The following is a 22,461-nucleotide window of genomic DNA, read 5'->3' as shown; positions in this document are numbered from 1 at the left end:
AGCTGTCCCAAAAAAAGAATGAGTTACCTTAAAAGGTTTGCTTTCACTGGAGGTCTCCAAGTCTCAAGCCAAGGGTGGAAAAACCATTTGTCTGGAATATTGTAGAGAAGATTTTCAGTCAGACACAGATTGGATGAGAAGGTCCCTGAGGTCCATTTCAAGAGTCTGTTAGCATTTGGAGAACTTAACCTTTAATTTAGAATCCCTCTTCCTTTTGGGCTCTGGGTAGGATAGCTTTCATGACCCTGTTAAAAATCGTTGGTAAATATGTCTCGTTTGTTGCCTCACTCAATGTTGCTATACAGTGGATATTTTTTAAAGCAAAATTATTTCTGTGGTTTTATCTGCTGTGGAGTCTTGTACACTTTCAACGTGTGGGAGATGCTTTGTTTGACAATTTTAAGCGCTGGAGGATTTGAGTAGTTTAAGTATGTATTTTGCTTTACTGAGCAAGTTATTTTTGGGAAATCAACTGGGATTTATAGTCTCTGGTACCTCCCTGTCAGCTGTGATTATGAAACTGTGGTTTTCTAAAGAAAACAGTTGGTAAATGCTTGCTGCTTTTTCATGTTTACATCAAGGCCTGTGATATCCTGAATATATCTTGTTTGTAAATAGCTGTTTGCTTGTTGTCTCTCCCCCTTAGATTATGAGCTACTTAAGAGCATGGGCTGTCTTTTTTTTTTTGTATCCCCTGCACTTAGCAGGGTGACTTGTACATTTGTTCAGTTGTTTCACTTGCTTCTGACTCTTTGTGACCCCAGGGACCCTCTGTCAATGGAGTTTTCTTGGCAAAGATACTGGAGTGGTTTTGCCATTTTCTTCTCCAGTGACAAACAGAAGTCATGCGACTTGCCCAGCATCACACAGCTCGTAAATGTCTGAAGCCACATTTGAATTCAGGGCTCAGGCCCAGCACTCTATTTACTAAGCTATCTAGTTGCCACCTTGTACATTATTTATTGACAGTAGCTGCACAGACCATTCAGATAAAGATTTCAGAGAGAATAGAACAGGCATGAATCAGAATTGGCTGGTTTCTTCTGGGTCACTTTATTTTCTCCTAAGTTATCTATTTTTTTCTTTTGGAGTCTTTTCTTCCTTGAGACAGCTTGAAAATTAGTCAATTTGACTTGAGATAGCTTGAAAATTAATCAATTTGAGTACCTTTAAAATTGTGTTGCCTGTAGCACAGGTTTCTTCTGTATTTGGTAAGGTTGTTGCCTTCCAGACTTTACCTCCTTCAACATCACTGCCACATTTTCAGAGTACATAGGGTACCTACCATTCAGAGTACAAATATCTTAGTTCCTCTCTGTGTATTAGAATGAATTGCTCTAAAACATCAGATCTATTCCATCTTTTTATTGTTCTTTCTTGTTCCAGTTTTATCCATGAAAGGGCTAAAGATGATCTAATTTAATTAGACCTCATCGAGTTCTCTGCAGGTATCTTATCTTTCTCCTCAAACGGTTTTTTGCTGCTTTGTGGAAGATATTGCTCAAAATCTTCCACCATTATCTTTCAAAATGTTTGCAAATAAGCTTGCACTCTAACTCTGTATTTGCTTTTGGCAGTCATGCTTTTCTGCTTGGCAAGGAAAGAGTGTTTACTGGTTGTGGGGGTCTTTGGACTTCTTGCGATGACTGGTTGGTACTGGTTTAACTTCTCTAAGAAAGTCAGTCATAGTCTCTAGTCAATAAGTCCTTATTAAGTGCTTAGTATTGTGCCAGGCACTGTGCTAAGGACTGAGAATAGAAATATAAGCAGAGAGAAGACGACATATAAAAAGATGCTGAAAACAGGAAAGGGGAGAGAGTACAAATGATGGAATGATGCAGGGCATGCTAGAGAAAGTCCAGAGAGTCAGCAAGTGCAGCTTGGAGAGGAATGAAGGACCTCTTCCTTAAAATGGAGGTTCTGGAAGGAACCAATCAATCAGAGAGAGAGAGAGAGAGAGAGAGAGAGAGAGAGAGAGAGAGAGTGTGTGAGAGAGTAATCCAGTTGTGTTGGGTACTTGCAGAGTGAAGAGGTTTCTCTACAGCACAGTAGAGAAAATCTTCTGGAGATGAGTCAAGAATGAAGACCGGAGATGAATAAAGACATAGCTGGCCTAGGCTTCCTCCTTAAAATTGTCTTTACTTTCATCCATTTCTTGTTCTCTCTTAGGAGCTGAAAGTTTGTTAAAATACATCAGGCCAGAGGCACTCAAACTTTTCTTTGGTGTGGTCCTATCTTTACCTATTCTTCTCAGTTGGCATTGATTTTCATCTTTGCTTTAACCAGTCAAAATCATTGTATACAGACAGCTGATTATGAAGTCATCGCCTATCTGTTAATATATAGTCAATTTAATTTAAAAAAAAGATATTGTTCAGAACTTGAGATGTTTTAGTACCTTCTTTCTTCTTGAAAATATCACAATTTGAAATTTCTGAGTAATATTTAAACACTCATTTCTTGATCACAGCTGTATTGTACAAGAGTTTTTCAACTGATTTTTTTTTATGTGATACAAAACCTCAATGTACCTATATTTGAATCTTTCATAATGAATGAATGGAAAGGTAATTAGTATTTGCCTTAAGCACTGGGTTACAAAGTAAGCAAGATGGTCCCTGCTCTCAAGGACCTAATGGGGGATGGGTTTCAGCTGCAGATCAGATTGGAGGGTCTAGTAATCCTGAGTGAACAGTGGCACCTTCTTTATTGTCATTCCAAAATCTTATCTGTTTTGGATGCTGAATCCTTTGATGGTGTCAGGGTAGACTTTGGTAAGGAGCAGTTCACTTCCTTTCCCAGGTCTTCATTAGCAGTGGTTGCTGAGGAGATGGAGGCTTCAGCACCTACAGAGGCAGTTGCCAGGTCGTATTCTCACAAGGTTTGATTTCCCGGATGATGGTTGCAAGAGGAACGCTGTGTTGATGTTCTGTGGTGTGAGGGAGAGCATTGTTCTTCCTGGGGTTCTTGGACTCTACCTGCCTGTTAGTGGTAGCTGGTGCTGGTAGTGATGAGATAGTAAGCCCCGCTCAGAGATAACTGTAGTGTCCATGCTAGAACAGAGGTGACTGGTATGGGGGGGCATAACAATGCCTGGGGTTCCTGGGCTTTTGCCCATCAGTGGCAGTTGGTGTTGGGGATAAACAGATAAAAGTTGTCTCCTTTAGTGATGGTGTCTGGGGCTGGGCTGGAAGCAGGCTATGGTCTGGGGCTCCTGGGCAACAGGGCTCGAAGGGAGGTGGTGGTCAAGGTATTGTCTGTGGTTTGAGCTCATCACATCCTTTTGTCCTTCCTTCAGGATGCCTAGCTGCTTCATTTAGGCTGGCTTGTCCGCCCTGTTGGTGGTTGTTGGTCAGCAGTTACCCAGTGTACAACCCCAAACAACTAAGTAAACCAACAAAAAATTGATTGAAACCTTCTACTTCAGTAGTTCACAGTTTTTTCCAAGGATGGGCATGTGCTTTTTAAATTAGTACCAATACTGGCCATGAAAAAAAAATCAACTGTTAAGGTCAACACTTTTTTTCATAAACTCAAAAATGAATATGAACAAAACATACAATGTCATTTGTTTTAAATAGTTTAAAGATTACAGAAGCTATTATGCATCATAATGTGTCAAAACACAGTTGAGATATTTCTCATTTTGTTCTCTCTCTTTTTATATACACACTACTCTTTGCTATGTTTGTGAGACATAAGATTACTTAGAAATATTTTCATATTTGGTACTTCTTCTGTGTCAAAATTTTAAGCAGGCATCTGATGTTCTGAGAAATGACTATTATATTTGGGGTAAAAATATGTTTAGTCAGAGATTTGTCTTGCATCATAACTTTTCTTACCCCACTGAATCAGGTTTTGATTGTAGGTTTCTTTTTATTCAACTGTTTCTGTAAAAACTTTTGCATCTATCAAGGACAAAGTAAAGAGTTGAACAGGAGTCTTTGCTTAATCTGTTTAGCAGTATTTGAATTGGGTCCCAAGCTATTACCACCCTAGCAATGAGCATCACATATTAAAAGTATATTCTTCTGAAACTTATGTTAAAACTGAACTACTAAATTAAGTTTTCTGCAATTATTTAGAATGGTTACCATGCCCTGGTATGCCATCACCCAACTGAAACTTCTTGTCCTCTGGGTTTTTTCATAGTTTGTGACTTAAGTGCTGACTCAACTGTGAACATCCCACTCTCTTAACTTCCTCTAGGTTTTCATTTTTGCCTATTTCCTTGGGCATGGTATTCCCACATTCATCCCCCATCCTGAAGTTACACTACACACTTCCCTCAGAATCTCTTGCCTAGTAGTTCCAGCCTCAGTCAGAAGTGCAGTTATAAATCCCATGTCACCATATTGGCTGGACATTTCTCCAAGGTCTCTCCAGCAATTTTCTGAGATGGACTGTGTCCTATCTAAACTTTTAAGTCTTCCTTCCAAAGTGTGCCTTGCACAGTCTTCTGCACATAGCAGTTGCGTGAGTTTTTATTTATATATGTGTAGCAACTGTAAAGAAGCAGCTAGGTGGTCCAGCAGATACAGAGTGCTGAGGCCTTGTTTCAGGAAGACTCGTTTTCCTGAGTCAAAATCTGGCCTCAAACACTTACTGTGTAACCCTGGGCAAGTCATTTAACCCTGTTTGCCTTCGTTTCCTCACCTGTAAAATGAGCTGGAGAAGGAAAGGGCAAACCACTCCAGTATCTTTGCCAAGAAAAAAAAACAACCCACATGGGGTCAGTCAGACATGACTGAAAACAAAGACTGTTATCGTTTCTTCTTTTGAGAACCATTTGCTTCCATCCCCAAATATTTGATGTTCTTGCCACTACCACTTTTGCATTAATGCCACTGTGTATCATTGTATGTCGGCTTGCTTTGGAAGATCGTCAAGTTCTTCCTAATTCCCACCCCCACCCCCTTCCCTTACTTGGCTTTTGAGCTCTTCTGTTACTTGGCCCCAACATCTATTTGTCCAATCTTATTACCTAGCACTCCAGTACCCAGCTTGTTCCAATCAGGTTGGTCTCTTTGCCACTACCACCTCCACTACTTTCCCTATCTGAAATGCTACCTTCTCTTACCTAAATCCTATCCCTTTTCAAGGCATAGCTGGTCTCACTTCCTCCATAAGTTTTCTCTTACTATTCTTGTTCAAATTGGCACATAGGGTTGTTGTTGTTTTTTTTTCTATTTCATGTGTTAGTTTTGCCATTCCCCAGAATAATATAAACTCTTTGAGGAAGATGACTGTCACATACTTCTGTACCCAGCATAATATCTACGTATTGTACTGGGCACAGAAATCCCAAGTATGGATTTTTAACTCTTTTGGAAATGATCTAAGTATCACAGAATATTATCAGCTTTAAGAAATCTGAAGAGGTCATCTCCTGAGCTCTAAGAACTCATTTTAAGAAACAATTTGATAACTATACAGTATATTAATTTAACTGGTTTCTCTTTGTATTATATACTGTGAAGGGATCCAAAGGCTTCATCAGCCTTCCAAGGGAGTCTATGGCACAAAAAATGTTAAGAATCCCTGAGCTAGTGCAATCTCTCACTATTTTATAGATGAAGAAACCAAGGCTCAGAGAAGTATAAGTGATTTTCATAAAATCGCATAGCTGGATAGTGGGAGATTAGTCTAGAATGAGTTCTACATAGGTATAGGTGACCAATATGAAAATGAAGACAATACTCTGCACTATCTAAATTTTAAGTAATTTATTTCAGTAGAAAGATTTCTGAAATCTGCACTTAAATTCAATTTTAAACCAGCTTATGCAAACACACAGATCACACGCGCACTCACTTACATATTAAAAAGAAACAGAAATTCCAACGAGCTAAGATGCACATCACTCAATGAGATCATAGTGCAATTGAGTTCTCTATCGTGACTGTACCCTGGAGTGACTGGGATAAAAAGGAACAAAAATGGCTTGTGTTTACTGCATATTAGCACTGTTTCATGTGTACTTGGATATTGATCCCCACAGACTTTGATCCTCATTAGGTTAAGTTGTATGAGTCTCTCCTCCCCACGTATACACTCTCATAGGTCTTGAAGCAATGAGTTTACCAGTAATTAAGGTGTCAAAAGCCCTAGAAATCCTGGTAATTTATTAACAGGTTATCATTCTAGAGCCTCTCTCTTTCATTATATTGCAACTTATTTCCTTAATATAGTATCACTGGATCATATTTGTGAGTAGCACTAGTAGGACATATACTGTTAAGTGGAAACCTAACACCGGCTACCTAGCATTGAAAGGGCACCTAATAGTCATATTGCTTTTGGCTTGTTAATTCAGGAAAAGCATTCAGCCAAAGCCACATCCTACTATTCCATTCTAACGATCCCACCACTATTCTGCAGTACAAATAGTTGGACCCAAAATTTATATTTTACTCTGCTAATAACCCCAAAGGACCTGGTTAACCTTTCACTGGGCTTCAAAGATCCTTTGAACAGCTGATTATGCCTGTTCTGTATCACACTAGCCCTTCAAAAAGTGAACATTTTACCACAGTGAATTAGTTGAACAAGAGTAGCTCCAACTCTTGTGATGAACTCATAAGTAAAAGCTCCAAGCTTTTAGAGGAGTGTTTAGTTTTCAGTAGTAAAAACTAATTTCATTTATTTCCTCTCCTCATATTTTGTATTCTGAGCTTAAAACCCTCCTGTATGCAAATAATGCTTATATAAATGTTGGTGAAAGATTGTTCTTGAAACTAGTTTTCACTAAAGAATAATTATAAAATTAAAGGGAAACATTTTATAAACTTTAAAAGATTAAATAAGTCTACTAGGTGGTGTATGCTGATGATATCTGGCTTTCCTGTTATATTTTCAAGCAAGCATAAAGATGACTAGTTTAATGACTAACTGATCAAACTAAGGAGGTCTCATTTCTGGCTATGATACCATCTTGAATTAAGAGCTAGTCCTCTTAGCCCAAGGTTTTAGCAACTATACATAGTTTCCCTTTAATACCTTTTCTCTGCTTACATTTTATCCTTTCCCAAAGCTCTTGAGAAAGGCCTTATATTTATTCTATGTCGACAGAAGCATCTCTTAACAGGACATCAGACAGTTCTCAAATTTTGTTTATTTTTTTAAAAAGGATTTATTTAATGACAAGGTTTAAGGTACAGGACAGAAGGGCATACAGAGAGATAGTATCTCTAAAAAGGCTCAAAACTCTAAGGAGGATTCTGATAATAACCTACAGTCACCTATTTACACATGTTCTCAGTCTTAGATTTGGTTGGTGGAGAGAGGGATAGCACACACTCTTGAAAAAAGAGGAGTCAGCACACAAACGATTATTGTCATACTCTCTGCCCTAGAATTGGTCTTCAAATTGATAAGGCACTGACCAAATTTTTCTCATGCTATAACTTGAATCTACCCTTTCAATAAGCTCAGTGTTTGTATATACAGATTTCTTTTATTAGAACCCTCCACATAGAATGTCATCTAAGACACAAGCCATTTTTGGGGAAAAGAAAACCAAAAAAAGGCATTTAAATAATTTTCAAAAGACTGATTTCACTTGGAGAATAATTCATTGTCAACGTGATTTAATACTAGTTCTCGCATACAGAAGCCTACAAAAGGCAGTATATGTCACATTGACCATGAAAACAATCTTTTTTTTTCCTTAAAGAATATAAATCTAAACAAAAGAAAAACCCACAGTAAAATGCCACTGAAAAAGCCAGATAGACATCAATACGTGCTTTGTCACACCTCGACTCAGAAGAGTCATCTTATTGTTCTAGTAGGACATAATCTAATTCCCCATTTTCAAAAAGGGATCCAATTATTCATTGGGCCTTTGGAGCCTGAGATTTTGTTGGAACAAGAAAGGCCTTCTGATAGACAACACTGTTGTAGTCTGTACCTCATTCTCAGAGCAAGATGTTGTGTTGGACTAGGAATTTAATTGTGCTTCAGGAAATGGCTGGGAAACCAACAATAGAGCTAGAGCCTCTTTTTGTCAAGAAAGCAAGTCTTCCATTGTTTGTTGATTCATTTTTCATTTGATAGCCTGTGTATTACAGCAATAAAAATGTAAAGCAGAGTCTGACTTAAAAAAAAAAAACCTGAAGCGTAATTTGGACAGGAAAAATTTAAAATAAGCCTAAATGGTCAGATAAAACTTGAAGCACAGCAAAGAAGAGCAGATAGGTTGCAGAAGACTACTTATTAAAGGACCTAAAACAATGCATTTCAGCCAGTCTCCTAACATTTCTTATGGCCCTCTAATAAGTCTTTTGGAAGACTATTAAAAATCAGTACAGATACCATGCTGCTCTAATCATCTTTGCTTTCAGTAGACTGAACATGTAGCTATATCAAATATCAACACAGTTCATACAGTGCATAGTGCAGTAGTCATATGGCATTTTCCACAGGAAATAGCTTTGTAAAAATGAAGCACATGCCTAGGAAGAAAGAATACTTGAACTCAAATTGTTTGGATCCCTTTCCGTAATGTCAATACAACTAACATTTACACAATGGAGAAAAGGAAGGTGTGTTTGACTAACCCTCTTTTAAGCCTCACAATGTGGAGAGTTCCCTAAAAATAATACTCTGAAGACACATCATCTAAAGCTTGAACATGGATGAGAATTACTAGCAAACGTGTACATTCCAAGTAAAATGAAATTTACTTTAGTTCCTAAGCTTTTAGAATCGGGGTCTTATTTCTACACTAAAAATACACTTCAATGTTAGAATAGTTGTTAAACATGCACCTCAAATGAAGTGTTTGCTGATGTCCATTCAGGGTTTTTGGACATGTAACTTGTAGGGTTTATTCCCTAAATCAGTTTAAATTCTCTCCTAAGTACATTCTTGGTAAGAGGAGAGAGAGAAAAAAAGGACATATTTATGATCTTATTTCAAACACATAGAAATTGCAGTGACAGCAGGCTTAGTAAGACAGGAATAAACTCATCTTCTAACGGAGGTACTTAGGAAACTTGGTAAGAACTTTAGTCATTTTGCTATACTAAGAAATTCATTTGAATGAACATCAGTAAAACAAAAATACTGGACTTCTGGATTGTACCTATGTTTTAATGGATGGCTATTATTTGTAGTTGTAATTAAATATGATAATTTTGGCATCAATGACAAATTCTTTGAAACGGACCAATCTGAAGTTACAGATAAATCGAGAATCTTGAATATATCTGTGGGCCGAGTGGAATTATTACAATCAAATTTCGGCAATTCTTCCATGCATATATGGATTAAAGAGTTGGAAACTCAAACACACCTTCCAACACAACGTGGTTCTGTCTTTGGCAAAACTATGACGTCAGGCTCTGACTCCCAGTTGCATATTTTTGCTCTAACATGAGAACAGAATGATTAGCCTGCAACATTAGCTTATATATATATTTAAAACTCCACAGGTAACTCACCTACACTAACTCTTTTAAAGTACACACACTGTCTAAAACACTTATTTCTGAAAAGAAACAAAACACATTAAGAAATTTTAAAAAATTAAAGACAAAATTAAAGATGTGCAAAGTCTACATAGTAATACTGCTGGCTATGCAGATGGTGTCTTTGCTACGTACCCAACATGGGTCAGACTCGGGGGATGCATGAATTGAAAAATGATACTCCTTTTGCCATCTTCCAACTCATGTCAGTTTCCAAAATAAAACATTTTGAAGTCAAAACCATTATCTCACACAACAGACAAAAACAGAAGATAATGGACACTAAATCAAATGTTTCTAACTGCCTTACATCAGATACATACTGAGCAATTGCTACATCCTTTTCAGAAACAAAAAGAAATATATAGAACTTAACACTTAGAAAGACTTCGGCATCATAACATCCCCTTTCAAACCATAATTGATCCTTATTTATTTCTGGGTTTAACAATATTACCTATTTAAAATTTCACAGGATCAAGGGCTAAATACTTATGGTAAAAAGCAAAAAATAAAAGAAAGGTAACACCTTCTAAGAAAATGGTGTGTAAAATTATTCATTTTACATAAGGCTAATTTTGTAGTAGGAATGTGGAGATAGAAATCAATTCCTAGAAAATGTCATGTGATATTTCTTAATTTGAGCTACTTTTAAAATGCAAGAGGGCTTCAAAAGTTTACTTGATGACCCTGTGTAGCTGACCAAATAGTTAATCTTTGTTCAAGTGCTCACTTTGAAGCTCTGAGGTGACAGGATTTAGACTGTATTATTTTCCTCTTTATATTTCTGTAGTTAAATGGAGTGTTGCATAGAAGACAGCACAATTTGGTAATTCAAAACATAGATATAAAATTTAACTAAAAGGATATGATTTCCTGTTAAAGGTCTTTACTAAGTTTCTAAAAAAATGTCTTATTATAAAGGGTAACTTGTAGAAGAAGAAAGGTTTTTAAATTTTAATCTAGGTCTCAAATTCATTCATACATTATGTATTTTCCCTTTCAAAATGATTGTTTACTATATCCATGTTAAGGTAAAAAACATTTCCACGTTCAATTTATTAAAAAAACCAAAATCATGTACGCAGTGGGAAGACTTTACACCAATGTGCTACTGAGTTTCTTCTTGAATATTAATTAAAACGAGTAACTTCAAGAAAATAAACTCTGGCACTCTGTAGTTTAAACACTATAAAAGGAAAGTTCTGAATTCTGATCCCATTAGGTATGTAATATCTTACTGACATACATCACATGTGACTGGAAAACTGGATGATCCAATTATGTAATATGGTTAGTATGAAATCACCTTTGGGTAGGATGTCTAGTTCAAGATTACAATTCTCTCCTAAGTCTCTCTCCCTCTTATTCAATAATGCAGATGCCTGTAGAATCAGACAATGGGACTAAATTTTAAACCCACTTAGAAACATCCATGCTTTTCTGGATCTTTCAGTTAAAAACAACTCCCCACTCCCCTCCTCTGGGGTCTGGTGTATGACTACTCAGCCTTTGTGCCTCCTGCAGAAAAGAATGTTCCCCATACAGTACTAAGAATTGCAAGTTTAGTGTTTAAAACAACAATAAAAACATTGACAACAACAACCCTTCCCCCACCCCCCAATCACATTATTACAATTACAGTTCTTCCACTCTTGGTCTGAGAGACAGTATGGGGCTACAGATGAATGGAATATGAGAGAAGTTCTTAAAGTGAGCTGCTGGTATAATCCCTAGAACGTGAAAATTTCTTTACATCCACAGTTTGAACCCAGCTCCTAATGTAACCCTTAAGAAATGTTTTACTTTTTTCTTTAAAGAATATCTAAAAAATGTGATACCCTCCCCCCCTCCAAAATTAGTAGAAAGTTAAAAGAAATGCAAACTAGCTACAATCTACCCTAAGCACAGCACCGCCAGAAGTCTCACACACACTATTTGGTGTTTCATGTTGTTTTTCCTTTCACTCTTTAAGGCAGTGGTTTCCACAGGTCAGTTCAGAGAAAAGAAGCATGGTCCATGGCAGTTCATGTTGCAACTCCAATTTTCACTTTGGGAATATCACTCATTGTGAATCCATTCCCTGAAATTAGTGCTTTTTGTTTGTTCAGTTCTCCAAAGTCTAGAGGCTGAGCCCGCAGGCTCTGTCCTGGCACAGATTTGTATAGCTGGCACCTGTTCATCAGGTCCTTACTCCACACTAGTGAGCCACAGTTCATCTGTCTTCTTTTTTAGGTTTTTACCCTTTTATTCAAAAGTCATCAAGTTGGTAGGAACCTGAAAAACATAACAATTATGACTTTCATTTTTATCAAACTGTCCCAACATCTCATGTCATTTAGGCAAGAAGCCCATGTCAAACTTCCTAATTTGAGATTATCCAGGGAATTCAAATTGTAAATAAAAGAAAATGAATATAGTATACATACCAAAAACATTCTCAGTCTAGTGCTGTGGTACACTACTCAAACAGAAACCTATCCCTGTGAGCTGCATATTGACTTAAAAACCTCATAAATTATCTAAGTCCTATTATACTGCTGTTCATTTTGTTAAGTGTTTCCCAGTAATATTTTAATTTGGTGGCTGTACTGCAGTTCTGCTGGCAGCAAATTTGATATCTCCATTCTGGAGGGCCTAGAAGAAAAAAACCCCCACAACATAGACATACAGATCAAATAAAGCTCAGCTACAATCTTTGAAGTCAATTAAAGTGTGAAAAAGAAGTGCTTTGACTCCAACTAGAGGAAGGATAGAAAGTCAATTTAATGAACATTTATTAAGTGCCTACTGTGTGCCAGGCATTGTACTAAATGCTAGGGATACAAAAAGAGGCAAGACAGTCCCTGCCCTCGAAGAGCTTACAATCTAATGGGGGAGACAATGTGTAAACAAATATGGACAAAGTAAGCTATACGCAGGAAATAATTAAAAGAGGGAAAGGACTGGAATTAAGAGGGTTAAGGGAAGGCTTCTTATAGAAGGTGGGATTTTAATTGGGACTTAAGGGAAGTCAGAACAGATCCCACACTAAGTCTTCTGGTTCTCTATAATAGGTTGTTTTAGTCAGCATTTGAGCTATTGGAAGCAGTCTAATTACTTGAGGGTGGTAGAAAGTGTTTACTCTTTTCTATGTTTCATTTAGACAATGCCTCCAATAGGGCAAAACGAACAAACAAAAAAGTCTAAAAGAATGAATGCATTTTCCAAAAAGAAATTATTGTATTGAGGCAACATTTTATTTAAGAGATCATTTATTCTTCTTAGGAAAACATCCATGAAACAGGAAATAAGTGAAAAAGACCCTTGGTAAAGCCAGAACTGATGTCACCAAGTCCATGTACTAAAAACTGGTGTGGTTTAAGGTTCATTCCCACTATAATATGTACCCCAATAGCTTCTGAAATATCACCATGTTATAACGTATTTACATGTGACAGAAAAGTTCATAATGACCTTTAGTCATTTAAAAAAAAAGGCTGATGTTCAGTTAGCAAGAAAGTATATAGTTTATTTTAGAAAGGTTTTTTTTTTTCTTTTTTTAAGTGGCTAAAATAAAGTCCTGAAATGCCAATTCAGCAATCTGGAAAATTCACTTACGTGCCTCATCTTATTTCCATCTGCGCTGGACGATGAAGAAACAAAAACAGCAGCTCATGTTTGCATGTTTTATGTCTATAAAACGGTGTTGAAAAAGCACTGTCATTTGCAAATGAGAAAGTTGAGGCTCAGGGAGGTTCAATTAACCAGATAAGGTCCTACAGCTAGCAAGTGGCTCGGCCAGAGCTAGAACACAGCTCTCAACACTTAGGCTTTTCCCTACGTATAACAACACGGTGATATCATGTTGGTTTTCTGCATTGGACATGACCATTTTAGCAGCAGGATCAAATCCCTAACGACTCATTTCCCTGCCCTGAACTTGGAATAGAACTATGGACCACTCGTACCTTCTCTAGGCTCCGGTTTCCTTATCACACATGTAGAGAGGAGTTTAGAATGGGTTGTACTATCTTACACTTGTATAATGTTTTAGTTTTAAAAGTATACTAACGTGTTTTAAGATATGTAAAGTGTCTTACAGCTTTAAAATCCTCTAAAGTATATCTCTAAAAAGAAATGTTAGCCAGTAAAGACAGCTGTTAGTTTTGTCTTCCAGTGATAATGTAATAAAAAGGTTTTCTCTCAATATCAATTTTTTAAACATACCCCGGTAGAAAGGGGAGTGGCATTTCATGAAAATTATGGTGTTTATACAAGGAAAATGGGAGGGGGCCTAGTTAGGACTGAGAGAGACAACAGGTAAGCAGCCCAATTACTACACTAGCATTTGAGAGCTGTGAAAAGGACCAGAGGGAGGCTTCTATTATGATAGATTAGCTTCTCTCTAGAAAACTCATGGAGTCCTGGACAAGAATTGAACATGATGAGAAGATATGGGAGGTCTGGGTTGTCAGTATAGGGATTGTACTAGCATGTGTGGAATGTGCTCACTGCTTACCTCTGCCTTTCAATCTTTAGCTACTGTAGAGACTTAGTTCATGAACAGCTTTCTATGAGAAATCTTTCTGGGGGCTCTTAGTTATTAATATTCTCTTCCTACCCAAATCATCTCATATTTACTGAGCTGTACAGCCCCTCAGAAGAATACAAACTCTTTGAGGCAAGGGACTATTTTGTTTCTGTCTGAATCTCTAGTGCCTTGCACATAATGTGAGCTCAATAAATGATAAATGAATTTGCACCAGTGAAGGAAATACTCATAATCAGATGTACATCATCAGTCTAGTATCTAATTTTTTAATTATACAAATTCATTTCTAGAAGCCATCTTGATATCAAAAGTTGTAAATCACCCTGGCTTCTGCATGGACAATTCTGAGTGTTAGAGCTGTGAGTTCAGAGGCTAAAGGTTGACTCTTGTCATAGAAAAGCCTGAGGAACATAATGGGGAAAAATATTTCCTTTCATAGCCTTTTATTTCATCCAGATTGCTTATATGAGAGGTCTGACAGTTGAGTTAATTATTTGAGGTTTCTCTCAGCATCTCAGATAATGATATTAATAAAAACTGTAATTTATATAGTATTCTAAAGTTTCCAAGGTAGCCAGGTGGTGCAGTGGATAGAGCTCTAGGCTTAGAATCAGGAAGACTCATCTTCCTAAGTTTAAATCTGGCCTCAGACACTTACTAGCTGTGTGACCCCTGGGCAAGTCACTTACTAGCTGTGTGACCCCTGGGCAAGTCACTTAACCCTGGTTGCCTCAGTTCCTCATCTGTCAAATGAGCTGGAGAAAGAAATGGCAAACCACTCCAGTAAACCCCAAATGGTGTTAGGAAGAGCAGGACACAACTGAAAAACGACTGACCTGAAAAAGTTTCCAAAACACTTTATATTATTTTATTTGAGTCTCATGATGACCCTGTGAGATAAGTGTTATTTGTCACTTTACAAACAGCAATCTTTGAGGTGGCTGGCTATTCTTGTGTCATTCATTATTTACTCAGGCTTCACTTTCTTTGCTTTACCCTCAATAGCTGTGTTATTCCTTCTTTGATCCTTTTTTTACTCCCCAACAATAGCTTCAAAACAAAACAAATCCAAACATACCCAAACAAATGACTCTTTCTTTTGCCTGCAGCCTTAGTCCAGTCAGACTTAAGGGATCCTAGCACAATTTTTATGGGGACATTCTTTTATAAAAGTGACCTCAAATGTCATCTACTCTACTAGGTTATCTGTGCAGGGACGGTCCTTTACAATAAATAAGTCTTCAGCAATGGCGGTCAACACAAGAAGCACTCACATCAGAGCAGTACGTTATGTTTACCAAGCTCTTTCCTCTTGACAGCCATTAGGTAGTAGCCGAAGGATTATCATCTCAGTTGTACGGATGGAGACTGGATCTGAGCAGGTAAGTGGCTTGCTCATTATAAAAAAGGCCAAAGTATGGTTTGAATTTGGGTCTTGTGAATCTATGCTCAGCACTTCTATCCCCTAAGCACTCTGCTGCCCTTTTGTTTTCATTCTGTTACTTGCCTTTGTTTCTATCTTCTATACATAACTTCCCTTTGTAATCTTTATTGATATCTTTTAGCATAATTCTGAATTGCTTTCTAACAAGCTTAAACTAAATCTACTATAGCTGTTAGACAACTTCAACTATATACATGCCATGTCTTTTCTGGATTTGGTTAACAAGTCCCCATCCATGTCAGGCTCTTTAAGGCAGTGAGCACCCTTTTTCCTCTTCACTGAGATCACTTTTGTATCTTTAATCTTTAAAATTTTATTCATGAGAGCTTCCCATCCCTCCTGGGCTAATACCTCCTGCAAAATGTTAAGACCATTGGATCCTAGTAAGCCTATCTCTGAAATCATCGACAAGCATTTATTAAGTACTTATATGTACCAGGAACTGTGATAAACCTTGTGGACACAGAGAAAAACAGAAAACAATCCCTAACCCTAAGGAATTTATATTCTAATGAGCAGAATAATCTGTATAAATTTGTATGAACTGATAGAGAGTGAAGAGAACCAGCATATTGTAAAGATGGCTGGTTGTGGTCCTTGGTGCTTGAAGAAGACCAAAATGACATTACTATGTTTCGGGCAAGGTACAGTGTGTCCAACTGTGGCTAATCAGACTAATTAAGCTCAGAGGCTCTACTTACGGGTTGGGTACAAATAGTCCACATGAACATTTGGAGTGGTGATGTCTCTAAATTTGTGCATCTCACTTTTCTTTTGAGTTACTGCAATACGGTTTTGCCTATAGAGCACAGCACTTTCTTTGATATTGGCATACCCTGCTGGGTGGTCCTGTGCCAGTGTCTCCCACATCTCACAACTGATTGCAAAGTTCTTCAGAGACCTTGAGAGTGTCCTTATATTGATGCTTCTGATCACCAAGTGAGCGCCTGCCTTGTGTGATTTCTCTGTAAATAGTCTTTTAGGCATTCAAACTACATGGCCAGTCATGAGAATTGTACTCTCTGCAGTAGAGTTTGAACACTTGGTAGGTCAGCTTGGGAAAGGACCTCAATGTTTGGTACCTTATCTTGCCAGATGATCTTCAGAATCATCCTAAAACAATTCAAGTGGAAGTGGTTCAGTTTCCTGGTGTGGTGCTGGCATACTGTCCAGTTTTCACAGGAATACAACAACTAGGTCAGTGCAATGGCTCTTTTTCAGTTTGGTAGGCAGTCTAATACCTGTTTTCTCCCACAGTTTCCTTTGGAGCCTCTCAAATGCTGAGCTAGCTCTGCCAATGTATGCATCAACCTCATTATCGATACGTATGCTACCAAGGCAAGTGAACTTATCCACAGCATTCAAAATTCTCCATTAAGGAGTGGTTTCAAATATGGATGGTGTAGTGCTGGCTGGTGAAGAACTTCTGTTTTCCTGGTGTTAACTGCCAGGCCAAAATTAGCACAAGTGGCAGAGAACTGATCCATACTCTGTTGCATCAAGCTTTAGAGCCTGCACTGAGTGTTCGATCATCTGCAAACAAAAAGTCACCCACCAACTCTTTTTCCACTTTAGTCTTGGCTTGTAGCCTTTTCAAGTTAAATAATTTACCATCAGTGCAGTAGTTGACCTTGATGCCAATTTTATCCTCGCTGAAGGCTTCTGACAACACTGCTTTAAACACCATACTAAAAGGCATGGGAGCAACCACAGAGTCCTACCTCACTCCACTGGTGACTGGAAAAGTCCAAGAGCACTGTCTACTATCCAGAATCCAGGAGAACATGCTATCATGAAATTAATGTACAATACTAATTAACTTTTCCAGGGAACTACATTTCGTCATGATCTCCCACAAGCCGTCATGACTGGCAGAATCAAAGGCCTTGGTCAGATGGACAAATATTATGTACAGACCTCTGTTCTGCTCCTGGCATTTCTCCTAGAATTGTTGGGCAGCAAATATCATATTGACCATTCCTTGGCCCTTTCTGAAGCCACACTGGCTCTTAGGTAGATGACCGTCTTCCAGGTGAAAGATCAGCCTATTAAAGAGGCCTCTGGCAAGAATCTTGCTAGCAAGTACAAAGAAAAAACAATCCCCCACTCCTTCCTCTTTCCCCCCTTCCCCAATTGTCACAGAAAAATCTATTTCCTTTACTTTTATAGAGATCGACAATGCAGGCATCCTTGAACTCCTGAGGAATAGCCTCCTTTTGCCATATAGCCCATAAAATTTCATTCAGCTTTTATATGAACAGTGGACCCCTGCCTTGTAAATCTCTGCTGGAACAGAATCAGCACCAGGGATGCCATGGGAGAAGAGCCTAAAGGCATTCAAAACCTCTTCTTCAATTGGAAGTTTGGCTAGAGAGGGACTGACTTCAACTTGAGATATACAGTCAATGGCTTCCATATTGGCTGATGATGGTCTGTTGAGAATGCTATGGAAATGTTCTGCTTAACTCTCCTAGCTCATGTTCTTACCACTAATCAATGTGGCTCCAGTGCTGAGTAGCTGAGATGCACCACAAGTCTTTGGCCCATAAATAGTCTTCAGGGCATCAAAAAAAACTTTTTGGATTGTTATTAACAACGTAAAGCTTAATTTTCCCTACCTTCTTTCTGAGCCAAGAATCCTGCATTTCTCTAAGCTTTGCTTATACTTTACTTCTGGAAGAGTTAAATGCCGCCTTCTTAGAGAGAAAAATGAGCTATCTTGCTGGTATATCCTGTGGAGTTCTCGTTTTTTTTGTTTAGTAGCTTCTGAATTTCCCTATCATTTCTGTCAAACCAATTTTGATGTTTTCCAGTGTTCTGACCCAGATGAACAAATGCAGTGCTGTACACCAAATCTCTGAACGTTGCCCACTCCTTTTCTGTTGCCAACTGTGTTTTGGCTCAACTTTCCCTCTAAGTTAGCAACAAACTGTTCACCGTGGGAGTAGTGCTTTAATCTGTTGACATTAAGTGTTCTTGTAGTCCTCTTGCCTTGGGGCTGCTGCTTTTGTTGAATGCCAATGTTTCACTTGGAGAAAATAAGTCTATGATCAGTCCAGCACTCTGCACCCCATATCACCTTCATCACTCTCACATCCTGTCTGTTCCTTCTCTTTACAATAACATAGTCTACTAAATGCCAGTGTTTGCTGCGAGGTGCATCCTGGAAGTTTTATGGTGTTTAGGTTATCAGAAGATGGTGTTGGTGATGAGGCCATGAGATGTGCAAGTCTTTAGTAGTGAGTGACCATCGCTCTTGCTGTTTCCCACTCCATTTTCCCCAAGAACTCCCTGCCGCGTCTGATGGTCTATGCCTAACTCTGGAGTTAAAGTCACCCAGAATCATAAGCTTGTCCTCTCTTGGCGCACTGTTGATGACAGTCTCCCAGTCTTCATAAAATTTTTCTTTGACTTCATCAGGGTTTGTCATGGTAGGAGCGCAGGCACTGATGAGGGTGGCATGATGCTTTCCTGCAAATGGCAACTGCATTGTCATGAGCTTGTTGTTCACTCCTTACAAGCTTGCTGACTAGATCAGTTTTGATTGTGAAACATATGCCAGTTTCATGGTGTTCCCCACCACTGTGGCCACTCCAGAAAAATATATTATCTAGGTCCAACTCTGGTAAGCTGGCTTTCATTTGGCAGTCTTGTTTCACTCAGGCCTGCTATTTTTTTTTTTTTTTTTTTTGCTTTTTGGCAGGGCAGTTGGGGTTAAGTGACTTGCCCAAGGTCACACAGCTAGTACATGTGTCAAGTGTCTGAGGCCAGATTTGAACTCAGGTCCTCCTGACTCCAGGGCCGGTGCTCTACTGACTGCGACACCTAGCTGCCCCTTGGTCTGCTATTTGAATGTGAAACTGGCTGAGTTCTCTCGAAGCAAGAGCTGTTCATCTTTCAGGTCTACTGGATTTTTTGTGGTCCTGTTTCAACAATCTGGCTAGCAGCTTCTGTGGGGGTGTAAGATCCACCCACAGCCAGCACCCAGAAAGCTGCTGGCATGCTGGGAAAGTGCAGGTTCTTTTGATCTGCTTAACTAAGGAAAGCAAGGTGAAGGCGTTGACAAGCTTACTTTAATCCAGTATACAAATATCATTCACTTAGTTCACAGGAAAAATCCAGCACCCTGAACTTCAGAACAAAATACAAACAAATTACAAACATCAACAGACAGACCAAATACAGATTCATAGTTACCAACATCTAGGTTCAGCCCGGGAGCTCAGAACAAGGGCTGGCCCAGAGTCACGTGCCACCACTGTTGTAAGGAGGAGCTCCAAAGAACAGACAGCCAACCCCTGGTTTTTATTGTCACAAAGAGGCAGACTTAAACCCACGTGGTCTAAAAGCCTCTGCTCTCCTAGACATGTAAACTAGGCCCTCCCTGGAGTTAGCCCCACCTTGGGCCCCACCTTAGTTGCCAATCCACATCCACTAAGGTTTTACATCTAATAGGGGTTTGGGCCTGAGGCTTAGCACCTAGTAAGGCTCAATGAATTACTCAAAGAGAACAAAAGCCAAACTATTCAAGGGCACTTGAACTAAGTGCTAAGGAGCCCATTTTTGGTAACCAACACAGGTCCATAAGAATGTGCGCATCCCAAGTACCAATGGTGAATGGAATCATCTTTGCACAAGTTTTTGTACCTTTTCTGTGTTTCAACCACAGGGTGGGATCCCTGTCTGTCCTGGTAAGCAGTACAGGGTTGAATGAAGCAGACAATTTTTTGGAAGAGGGAAGGCAGGGCAATTGGGGTTAAGTGACTTGCCCACGGTCACAGAGCTAGTAAGTGTGTCAAGTGTCTGAGGCTGGATTTGAACTCAGGTCCTCCTGACTCCAGGACCGGTGCTCTACTCACTACCTAGCTGCCCCCAAAGCAGACAATTTTTAGGGCACCTTTTCTAGCCCCTTCTACACATCAGGAGGTGAGCAGTGTGGTCCTTAAAAAAAGTAGCTCAAACACCCAGATGGATTGTAGAATCCCACTGCTGCTTCATTTCAGTGAGAAGATGATCCCATGGCTTGGGCTGCTTGTGTGCAGGATTCTGACTATAGATCCCAGTGCATCTGCACCTGCTGCTTTGTTACTTGCCTGTTGCCACAGGACTCTGAGATTGGTAAAAATGGTAAAATGATCTGGGTGATGATGATCTGGGTGATGTCTTTCAACTTGAGCATTAACTGGATTTAAGTGAGGCAGAGTTGTGTTAAGTTGTTGGCCTCACTACCTCTTTCAGAGTCATCGAAGTCCAGTGGCAATACAAAAGTCAAAATGACTGTTGATGCAGCAGATGACCCTGTAGTTTTTGATGTCTAACTAAATTCTAAGCACTCCATAGTACCTGCTCCCACTACCTTCATGGCCTGTTGGAATAGACTATTCACATCTGTTCATTCTGCTGGGGGGCATCTTCACATGCTTGGGGAAAACTCACTGACAGGTTTGAGGGGACCCCCCCCGACTTAGCTCCAAAATATTAGTTTCTGTTATTTCTTCTATCTTTTTAAGGATGAATTTATAATTCAAGCTTGTCATAACCATTAGTTCCTCTACTTTTGCAAGACAGGGAATTCTAGCAGATATCCAAAGAGGTAAAGTCTCCTATCACTGTTTCTTGTGCCAGGTCTGAGAATTTACCCACACTCTTCATTCAATTCCTCCTTCTGCCCAGATAATCTGTCTAGATTACTTCCATGACAATACCACTTCTTTCTTCCCCCAATGATCTTTATCCAAATACCCATGATCATGTTTCCTTACTCATCGCCACCAACATAAATGACATGCATATAGCACTATAAAGTCTGCAAAGAACTTAATATACCATAACACTGTCTAAAGCAAACTGGGCCATCTTTTGCCTCAATTCTTACCTAGCCTTTAATTACTGACTGGGCATTGTCTCAGACAAGCTGAGACCTGGAAAAGACCTTAGCTTAAAAAGGCCAAGGTCTCTCACTGTGTCTGGGGCCATCATCTGTTGTCCTGATCTATGTCTTGCCACTGGACTTTGATGACCTTGGAGGAGTGAAGCTGATGACTTTGCACAGCTCTGTCTCATTTAAATCCAATTCACTTGCAAGTCAAGATATCACCCTCCTGAAGTCATTGGTCCTCTCTGAGAATGAAGGACAAGCAACAGAAACAGCGATAACATTATCATCACCATCATTCCTTGGAATACCAGAAGCTCCTTCATCCAGAGATCGTCCAGTTCCTCCTTCTAAAGAAAAAGTCTCACAGCTGCATTCTGTCCTTTAATTCCCCACCTCCTGACCCAGGCGACAATCCCCTTTGTTTCTCTACATCCTAGTTTTCTTCTTTCTCTTTGAAGCCTTACTTCTACTCTGATCTTACAAGAAACATGTTCCTTCTCCCTGACTGTGTGGAGGGTAGGAATGCCTTTCCCCAGTCCTTTCACTTTTGAGTCTGGAACAGAGACCAAGTAGTGCTTTTTATACACCATGGTGCCAGCACAATCAAACTTAGCACATTCTCTTACACATGACAGCAAAATTGTTTTTGACACCCAAAGTTCCTTGAAGCAAGACCCTAAACCCTTCGACTCCTCTTGGGTGATACCCTTGGCTGATTCTTGTGTCTTAACTGCTGTGCTAAACTGCCTATCTTTGAGTCATAAACAAATCAAATGAGATTTATCCCCTTTGTTTCATTTTACTGCTGAGCACCAACTACTTCCCACTATACTCCTACACTTTAGGTTTTTAAACTCATTATAGGTTTATGGTCTATTTAACACTAAGTCTCTCTTTAAAAGAAAGACTGATAAAAATGGTTCCTGACAGTGCAATCAGCCCCTCTGAGGACTGGTCCTAGGTTATTCTAGCTCTGGAGACAGAAAGATCCAGGTTCAAAATGACCTGTCTTTCACACACTCTAGCTTTGAGGCCATGCATAGGTATTCCTAAAAATACATAAACAGAAAAAATATAAACAATGTTTTTCAAGTACCAAGCTTCTATGTCAGTGGGTTGTTTTATTTCC

The 22,461-nt window shown here is 39.0% G+C and overlaps 1 protein-coding gene across 2 annotated transcripts in view; it reads right to left on the bottom strand.

Annotated features, from left to right (window-relative positions):
* Positions 1–5,714: 5,714 nt before the first annotated feature.
* Positions 5,715–22,461, bottom strand: part of RALGPS2 (Ral GEF with PH domain and SH3 binding motif 2) — a 215,661-nt gene continuing 198,914 nt past the window's right edge. For both annotated transcript variants that reach the window (XM_036758284.1, XM_036758285.1), the window contains one exon: positions 5,715–11,753. In XM_036758284.1, coding sequence (XP_036614179.1) covers positions 11,724–11,753 — 30 coding nt within the window. In that variant the 3' untranslated portion in view covers positions 5,715–11,723. The remainder of the gene's footprint in view (positions 11,754–22,461) is intronic.

The sequence above is a fragment of the Trichosurus vulpecula genome, chromosome 4 (genome assembly GCF_011100635.1).
Source record: "Trichosurus vulpecula isolate mTriVul1 chromosome 4, mTriVul1.pri, whole genome shotgun sequence".
Classification (NCBI taxonomy): domain Eukaryota; kingdom Metazoa; phylum Chordata; class Mammalia; order Diprotodontia; family Phalangeridae; genus Trichosurus; species Trichosurus vulpecula.
The sequence above is the reverse complement of the archived record's forward strand: the minus strand, read 5'-3'. Positions and strand labels throughout refer to the sequence as shown.